The sequence below is a fragment of the Alosa pseudoharengus genome, unplaced genomic scaffold, assembly GCF_046254945.1.
Source record: "Alosa pseudoharengus isolate Yale_2024_CS ecotype anadromous, Long Island Sound unplaced genomic scaffold, YU_APseudo_1.1 YU_APseudo_1.1_scf_2, whole genome shotgun sequence".
Classification (NCBI taxonomy): Eukaryota; Metazoa; Chordata; class Actinopteri; order Clupeiformes; family Clupeidae; genus Alosa; species Alosa pseudoharengus.
The window spans coordinates 54579926-54589598 of NW_027468663.1; the positions used below are offsets into that span (position 1 = coordinate 54579926).

Sequence of the window (9673 nt, forward strand, 5' to 3'; positions counted from 1 at the left end):
CCAATTGCAGACGAGAAAGTTGGGACTGGGGGAGACCAAGATAGAGGGAGTTGCAATAATCTAACCGGGATGTAACAAATGCATGAATTACTGTTTCTAAGTCCATGGGAGACAGAGAGGGTTTGAGATGGGAAATAATTCTCACCTGATGGAAGCTACTCTTGATAACAGAGCTAATCTGCCTTTTAAAACAGAGCTCTGAATCAAGGATGACACCTAGATTTTTGGCAAACAGTGCAAGAATAAAGTCTATATATCTATAACTATATTAAGGACGGTATAAGTGTGGTCACAGTTCAGCTGTGGCATGGAGGGAGGGGTTGTGCATATGTGCTAATATAGCACGCAAACAGTGAGGCAGAAGACAGTGGTAAAAAGTGGCTAGTGGACAGACAGTTCAAGACATGGAGGTGGTGAAGAGGCAGACAGACTATGCTATTTCTCCTCTTCCCTTAAGTGAAGCATTGAACAGTTCAATGGCCCTGGGGACGAATGACTTCCTCAGTCTGTCTGTTGTGCAAAGGACCTTTTACTGATTACCACGGTTTCACACATCGCATGGCTAATGTTTATGCAAGGAGAAATTAACTGTTAGTGAAAATAGAAAGTCTGGAGCATGTCCAGGAAAGCTTTTTTTAACATTCATTCTGAAACATCATTATAGAGATCAAACAGGAGTTCAACTTTAGGGTGTGCAAATCACTGTAAAGTATTTAATAGTGCATTAAGATGCAATTAGACACAATCACTTTCTGCCAAAAACAAATAACCCTGATCCCACATAGTGCTAATTAAAAAACAACAACAATACAAACATATAGATGCAAATCGTGATGAGGAGGACAAGCAGTCCAGCAAAACAGAATGTCTATGTTATCACAGAATGTCCATGTTGACACAGAATGTCCATATAGGCAAGTCCATTCTATTACAGCAGGCCAGAATGTCCATGGCAAGTCAATGTTATTACAGGTCATGGCATGAAACCAAAGATCACTTCTTGTTTGGCAGCTTTACCGATAATTTCAATTGGCTATGATGGGCAATGTGTAAACAAATCAAAATCAACACAAACTCAGGATCCACGGCGCCAGCATTATATGACAGAACAGTGCGTTCAACACAACCAGTGGCTGTGCTGATGGCAACAGGGTTAAGGATATGGATGTGTATTTTCTTCAGGATTGAGTAGACAACTGCATATAAAACCTTTATTTACAAGAAAAATGTGTTTGCTGCACATCTCGTGGAAAAGACAGAAACACCCCCAACAATGATTGCATAGGGTAAAGCACAAAGTTTAAACCGTGCTGATGCTAGCGTGTATATTGAAATTAAATACTGAAGCATGCAGCATATTGTTGACTCATTAACACGACTTACAAGTAGCATGTCTTATAAGCGTCTAATGCTAGCTGTGGTGGTGGAGACATAGATATAGATAGATAGATAGATAGATACTTTATTGACCCCCAAGGGGAAATTCAATCTTGCAAATAAGGGGACAATATTTTGGAATTGCAAGCGAGAATGGCAACAAGTTGATTGGTACAGCATCAAAAGCAGATTGGATAGTTGTTTATGGTTAGTCGAGTCAAGCAACCTGAGCAATCACTCTCTGCTGGTCCAGTTGATCACTGTCAGCTTTCAACAATCTCCTGTAAGAGAAAAAAAAAGTGTTCATTGCAGTAATAAACTTTATGTAAAGTGTAAAGTCTATCAACAAGCAAAGTTCTTGTGCAGGAACTATATATGAGGTGTGGCATAGGAACGCTGAGCTGACTTAGTGTTTGCAGAAGGTCTTGCCCATAGCGTTAAACTAGCAAATTGATTTTCCCTAGTTATTTAATAGATTTAGTTAGATTTATGGCTTTTTGCCCATTATTGAAATTAGGGCTATCTGTCTTTGCCTTTGTCAGCTATCATTGACCTTATTTTACAATGCATCGTCTTCACAAACTTCAGTGCTGAGAGGCTGACTCCCCCTGAATGATCCCTGAAGTGCATCTTATCTGACCCACACCTCAGCACCAGACAAGGGAAAGGACCGGTTCCATGTTTACATTGACATTTATTAATTTAGCAGACACCTTTAAACCAAAGCTACTTACCAGTACACATGTCAATTATATTACAAGGGCCATTACAAGGGCCAATTTCACATTGTCTTCATGGGAAGAGTGCCTCTTAAACTTTATATACATACTGTGCAACTGTACAAATGGTATATTTATTTCCTTGTTCCAGACCCACTGCAATATTGGCATTTTAAAGGCTCCTCAAATCTTGTCTCGATGCATTCAGTTTAACTGCTTAATTTAATTGCCATTGGTCAGCTTTAACCAAACTCTTCACTAATTAGCATTAGCCTGGCTCTGCCTATCAATGCCATTGGTCAGCTTTAACCAAACTCTTCACTAATTAGCGTTAGCCCGGCTCTGCCCATGTTGTGCTTGTGAACACAACTAACCACCTGATTTCCCACACGTGCAACACTGCACATGCACTCTTTATTCCTACGCAACCATTTGAGCTTTAGCGGCCTTGTGTAATACTAACTACAGTATGTGCTTTGAGAGAGGAGTACAGAGCAATACAGATGACGTTCTGCCACGTCTTCGTCAGAGTTTAGTAACAATATGTGCTTTATTTTGCTATACGAAATCTATAAATCTGTGAGAAGCTGTCTTATGCATATCAAATGTATAACACTTTCCTTAATACTAATTATGTGCTTTATTTTGAGCTTTAGCGGCCTTGTATAATACTAATTATGTGCTTTATTTTGAGCTTTAGTGGTCTTGTATAATACTAATTATGTGCTTTATTTTGCTATGTACGGAGTCTATAAATCTATGAGAAGCTGTCTTATGCATATCAAATGTATAGCACTTTCCTTAGCCACACAGTTCAGTCTGCGTTCGATAAACACTATTGACAGACCCCGCCCTCTCTCATTTTTCAAGTACAATCTTATATCATATACATGAGCATGTGCATTTAAAATCAGGCCCAATCAATTAGTAGTCTACTATTAAATCAACTGTCAACTATGTTGGTAACTGATTACTGTAATTGCATTGAGCATTTTTTTCAGGGAAACAACTTGAACACTTTCTGGTTTACTTGTTCCCCTGACAACATACTGAATATCTGTAGCATGAACATACTTGTGATTTCAATCTCAACTACCCACCATGAGACTTGCCACACTTCTTGTCCTGATTTCTGGGTGCCATGCAGCCACATGGTACCTCCCCATTGGCAGAGTCCTGCGGAGGAGAGTTGAGTAGTATGACAAGTGGGAATATCAAGTGTCAGGCTATTCCCACATTGATTTTCATGTTCCTACTAGCTACCCACATAGCATTTTATAAACATTGCTAAACAATGCAATCATGTATTGTTTTATCCTTAATATCTTCTGTCTTCACGTGAGTTTGTTACAGACACCTCAAATACTGGCTCAACATTATTGTATTTGCAGTAGGGCTGTCAAAATAACTGATTAATTTCGATTAATTAATTTGAGAAAAAATAACTGATTAAAAAAAATAACGCAGATTAATCGATTCAGTATGACCTTTGACCCTGAGTCGTTATAGTCAGTAACCATGTAAAATGAAGGAGAGAGAAGAAAATGTGCTGACTAGATCATTGATTGGAACATTTACTTTTAAACAATGGCCTGATGGTGTTGATAAAAATAAAGTGTTGATTAAAGTAAAGTCCTGCAATGTCTGCAGCAAGGAATTTGTTCATCAACCTCCATCAATTCATCAATAGAGTTCATCAACTCTAAAGTCGCACATCAATGCAAAGAAATAGTGTTGACATTGAGGGAAGTGTTAATTTATTTTCATTGTGTCCCCTAGGTCAGTGTTTCCCAAAGTCTGGGTCGCGACCCACGGGTGGGTCGCAGGATAATTTTTTTGGGTCGCCAGCCCAGCACAATTTATGTTGTGTTATAGGTCTAACTGATACCATTTGTCATTTGATACCAGGAAAGTTAACAGTTTTCTATTAGGATGTAGTTTGTTAACTACCACAGTTACGGTTTTGTCATAAAAGCTCATGAAACTGGCGCATGAAACTGGGGACGCATCGCAGAGGGGGAGCCAGAGCATGGATATCTACCTCTCAAAATGAAACCGTTCTGTGGGGCGCCTGCCATGACCTGTACCTCGCAGTTGCAAACTGCAAGGGACATTAATCCGCCTATTTGCACGAACATTAACAGATACCAGTTCCTCAACTTTACCGATTAAAATCTAGTGACCGTGCTGTCAACTAAGCAGACATCCATAGACCGGATAAGGATATTCAATTTGCATGTAGATAGTTTCGATTGTAGATGCAATCTTTAAAGTTAATAGCAACCTCCTCACATTCTTATTTCTGATTTAAAATGCACAACAGTGCATTATATTAGGCTACAATTTAAATAGACATTTTAAACACTATGGCTATTTCTCTCGTTTTCTACCTCGCGAACTCCAAAGTAAAGGCGCATTCTTCCGGTTATTGCCCAAAAGCCTCTTGTTCTGATATAGCGACTATATAATATAATACAACAATACAATATAACGACTTGAGTTATTTGCTGTTTACATCGGAATTGACGTCCACAGTGTTATGGACCCATTTGTCTGCAACGCAACGTAGCCTACAACATTTTTTTTAGAAATACAGAAACAGCTTTACTATGCTGACGAATGCGAAACATGCGAGAATTTCCCCAAACTCTCGGATGCGCATTAAAACGTATCTTTTCAGTAGTCATTTCCAACTTTTCACGCTGATGGTGCTCAAAATGCAACACTACCGTGTTCAAAGCAGGATCTATCTATTTAGATCCTATAGCAATGTATGGTTGGGGGAGGCATAGAAAAGTTGGAGAACCTGTGGCCTAAAACAATGTTGGTGGTTGCAGGGTAGATTTGAAGTGAAATGGGTCGCGATGGTCTGTCATTTTTAAAAAGTGGGTCGCCAGAAAAAAAGTTTGGGAAACACTGCCCTAGGTTATATCTGTGGCCTGAAATACCTAGGTGAAAAACAACTTCTTCCCGTAGCACTTTTGAATTTATTTCCTCAGCATATTAGGTCATATCATAGATTATTATGGCGATTATTAAAATAATAATAAAAGAGTTTTTGAACTTTAATGTCACTAATGCTGATTATTTAATGATTTATTTGAATTTAAAAATTTTAAATACTTTCACAGCAAAACATATATATGCGATTAATTTAGATTAATTAATCACAGAGTATGTAATTAATTAGATAATTTTTTTTAATCGATTGACAGCCCTAATTTGCAGAAAAAATAATGATTGGTGCCCTATGGATACAAAAAATGAGTTTACAAGACCCTCAATATCATAAGTATTGCACTTTTTTCCATATCTAGGGCCTATAAAACTAATGGGCATGCAGTACAAACTTTTAACTGTTCAATCATACCAATAACAAGTCTGTCTTCCACGGTCCTACAAACTTTGGGCTAGGACTACTTAGCATGCTAGGCTAGGACTACTTAACATGCAAGCCATTGAGAATTATGGGTTTCATAGCACAGCGCTGTCATTTGTGGGTGTAATGTGAACTCCCCTTGTGCCTGTCCTACCATGTCAGAGAACTGGTTCATGCCCATCCACCAGGTGTGGACGCCCTGGTCAGCCAGTTTGTTGTGGGCCAGGACCCTCTCTCTGGAGGCGAGCCAGAGGACTTTACGTCGTGCTTCCTCCTCTGGGGTGCTGTACACCTTGTCTTTGGGACAAAGAAGAAACTGTAAACTTTTACCTTCACCAGTGCAATATGTATTTTGACTTTCCCCACTCCATTATGCAATTTATAGACATACTGTACATTCGTATCAGAGGAATGGCTTGTCTTGGATAGTATATAAATGTACAAATCACTTGGAAGCTTACAATAATCATTATGTAAACATTCCCTCTAAACCAAACTTAAATGATAATAATGAATTAATATTGTGTAGGCTAAAAACATAATGATATATACAGTGTAGAATAACAAAAGAAAAAATAATAAGAAGAGGACTGACTGTGTTTGAGTTTCCATTCGTGGAACTCCTGGTCTAATTCAGAGGGACTGGTAGTGTCCATCTTTATTTCTCTCAAGTTTCCACGGGGTGATACTGTGAAGAGAAGAATGGTAAAACTTCTGGTGAGGCGGTAGAAGTAAAATAAGCTACCTAAGGCAGTCTGTGTGCTAATTAGCGAAGAGAAAGGGTTTTTTTGCGGATTATTGTTTACTGTGTAAAGTCGCAAACCTCTATGAGAGATGTTGTTACGGAGCTTAGGGACAACATGTGCTGTTTGTTGTTGCACGTACGACTGGACAAAACTAATTTAGTGGCTTAAACATCAGTTTTTTGAACAGAAGTCTAAATCGGAGTGTTCCTGCCAACGATGGTACAGTTTCCATCGCCTCCCAAAAGATGACGAATTAACAAGAAAGAATATGAAAACTAAGACTTCAAGCCCCCCAAACGTCCCATTTGTTATAGCCTACTTGACACAAGGTCTCATGGCAGGTAGGAACTTGCAGGAAAAACTAAAGTGAAAGTGGTTTGTTAGTTTGTCAGGAACAGGGAAGACAGCCCACAGGTTGTCCACCCCCTCAGCCCCTGGTCATATGGTTGAGACCAATGACTAACAGTCTAGCACACATGACACAGTCACATAGGCTACAGTAATGATTTCAACGTTGAAATTTGATATCATCACTGTAGCCTACGACGTGACTGCATGTCTTGTGTTGTAGGCCTGCTATAAGGCGGGGTTGCTTAGCCCAGTAGTTCTCAAAGTCGGATCTGGGAAGGGGACACCTGGGTGTCCGCAAAATATTTTCTTTTAAATTATGAAGTTGTTGTCGATCATTTTAAACATTCATATTTACATATGATGATATGATGACCCTTTCCACCAATAAAACAAGTAAATTGTGTCTATTTCTCCCACATTAACATTTATCTCGAATCAGTTAACAAGCCATTCCTACTGCTGCTTTGCCTTATAAACCATCTATAAATTATGGCTCTGATGCTACATTAACGTTGCACTTCCGATATTCAAACACATGTAGCACAAACAGTCACACATCTGCATGTCACTGCAATGACGTTAGAATGACTCAAATCCACGTTACCACAGTTGTCTTTATGTAACCTAAACTAGCTTTTACAAGAGAACCTAAATTAAAACACTAAACGCCTACAAACTTAACACCTCAAGCAAAAACATATTTTCTTCATACCTTTCGTTTTGTTATTTCATGACCAAGGAACATGTTTACCCTTTCCCACCTGATAAATAAGAGGGCGTTGTACAGGAGTTCACGTGTTGAATATTCCAGTTGTCTCGCTGCGACCAGGAAGCCTGGGGCACAATAGTAGGAAGGAAAGTTGGACATCCACCTATTTTATACAGTCTATGGGTTCTTATCAAAGCTCTATTTGCATACCAACCCCTCTCCTCATAGACAGTAAAAGATAGCCTCTCCTCGGCCCTCCAGCTTGTGCCCCGGAAATCTTTCAAAGCTCGACGTCATCGAGGATGTCTCATACATACAGTCTGTTAGAGCCATGGAGGTATTGGTCAGAGCCCGTCTACGGAGAGCCAGAGCCCGTTTACGGAGAGCCGGATCACTCCCTATTAACTCCATTGTACCTGCAATCTGCTGCAGTTCCGCTAGGGGCGATCACGAATAAGTGCAAAAACAATGGGGGACTATGGAGCTAGACGGCTAAATTTGTCTCTTTAACCTGGTTGTCCTTGAAAAATCGAAGATTGGATTGTGGTTTCTGCAAGATCAATATGGATTATTGGTCAAAAGTTGAATGAACGAGTACTTACGTCCTTTCGATTTCTTACAGGTTGGGTCGTTGTTGCCCACAACTCACTAGCTTTCTGCTAATGAGTGACGTCATTGACACATTTGAAAGGCTTTTTAAAACAAATAAGTGACTCAAAAAATATAATACTCAGCGGTGTGTATTTTCTCTGCCCTCTCTTTCGTATGCAACATTAACATTTCTGGCCAAAAAATTATATCCCGAGAAAAGTGGATTTGAGGGGTACAGCTCCATAGCCCTCCATTCATTCTGCACTTATTCGTGAGCGCCCTCATGTGGAACCAGAATTGGAACTGCAACCAGTTCAGAAACCGGAAGCTTCCCGAGAGTTTTTTAAGCAACTACCGGCCCCGCGCAGCATGTCCAAGAGAGTGAGTGCGTGCGGGTAGGCAACAGATTGGAGAGGGTAGCCTAGTAAGAAATGACGGTTCGATTTGGTTTAATAAAATGGGGGGCGAGACGGAGGAGAATATAGGCCTACAATCAAAGTCAGGGCCAGCAGCGAAGAAAAAGATACCCAGTAGGCTATACAACGCCGACAGAGTGAACATTCGGAGTGGGTAACAACTTAATATGCATAGTAGCCTATTGGTAATGTTTCATGGATTAGCCTTATTTAAAAGAGCAGGTCAAAGGGCCTTATAAGAATAGGGTGACCAGACGTCCCGAAAAATTCGGGACAGTCCCGATATCCAAGCAGTTGTCCCGAATCCCGAATCCTGCCCTAATTGTCCCGAAAATTATACTCAATCAGAATACTGAGTAGTTATTTTCTGATAAACATTAAAAACTGTCCGTAGAGAGGTTGAGTCGACTGCATGCAGCCCCCAACGGCAGCTAAGTGTCTGGATGCAGCCCGGCTACTTTGTTTCTTTTTGACGTTCTATAATTAGGCGCGAATATGCACTGATTTCGCGAAGCCGAGGACATTGAATGTGCAGGCAGCGCAGCAGGCAGAGCCAGCTGTGTGCAAAAAGAAATACGTCGGAAGTTCGGCCTAATGTCCATGTCGTTTTAACACAATCTACTGAATCTAACAATTATTTTGTATTCTTACTTAATGACCCATAATTTTGGCAAGGCTTGTTATTAGCGTTAGGCTATTATCCTTATTCTGAAAGGTCTGATTTGCACTGTTACGCAGTCATTGTTTTTTTTTTTCCCCCACAATGACATTTTGAGTTCATGATTTCTCTGTTGTATTTTGAGGCAGACTTGATGTTTGAATAAAAAAGTGTTTTGGTACAGGTTTGAAAATTCGCTGTAGGCTACTATAAATGGCTACTATGTAGGCCTACCACCCCCCGCGAAAAAAAAGCGTCCCGAATTTCAGCCAATCTCATCTGGTCACCCTATACACAAATCCGGCGAAACACGGAAGTAAAGCAGCGCCGCCATTACTGCGTTGCCTTGCTGCTAAGGAAGTAGCAAAATAATGTGTTGGTCCCGTAGGCGGCTGTAGCAGACGTTAGCTGTAGATGCGAAATCTTCTTTTTCTTAATTTTTATTTAGTACGTATGCTGTTCAGTGATGCCGGGAAAAGCGTGTTGTGTGGTCGGCTGTTTTAACAACAGTAGGAATATACAGACCTAGAATTAAACCGTTTGTGAAATTCACAAACCTTTGTTGCACATTGAGTGCCCATGTTTACAGGCTTACGGATTACACAGAGTTCCTTGTCCAGTGGAGGACCAAGATGTGCGTTAAAAGTGGATGAAATACATACGATTAATAAAATAATCCTGAATACCTGTAAGAACATGTATTTTACTGCTACAAGTGGTCGTGGCT

At 40.0% G+C, this 9673-nt stretch overlaps 1 protein-coding gene across 3 annotated transcripts; it reads right to left on the reverse strand.

Annotated features, from left to right (window-relative positions):
* Positions 1-684: 684 nt before the first annotated feature.
* LOC143134844 (cystein proteinase inhibitor protein salarin-like) lies at positions 685-7618 on the reverse strand. 3 transcript variants are annotated; one of them, XM_076295530.1, is made up of 6 exons: positions 7496-7618; positions 7334-7406; positions 6071-6163; positions 5630-5772; positions 3197-3272; positions 685-1658 (listed from the first exon to the last, which is right to left on the reverse strand). In XM_076295530.1, the coding sequence occupies exons 1-6, from the start codon at positions 7505-7507 to the stop codon at positions 1648-1650; spliced, it is 408 nt and encodes a 135-aa protein (XP_076151645.1). In that variant the 5' UTR covers positions 7508-7618; the 3' UTR covers positions 685-1647. The 3 variants fall into 3 exon arrangements, with proteins under 3 accessions (XP_076151645.1, XP_076151647.1, XP_076151646.1); XM_076295532.1 differs by having other exon boundaries at positions 7492-7612; XM_076295531.1 differs by having other exon boundaries at positions 7285-7615.
* Between the last annotated feature and the right edge of the window lie 2055 nt (positions 7619-9673).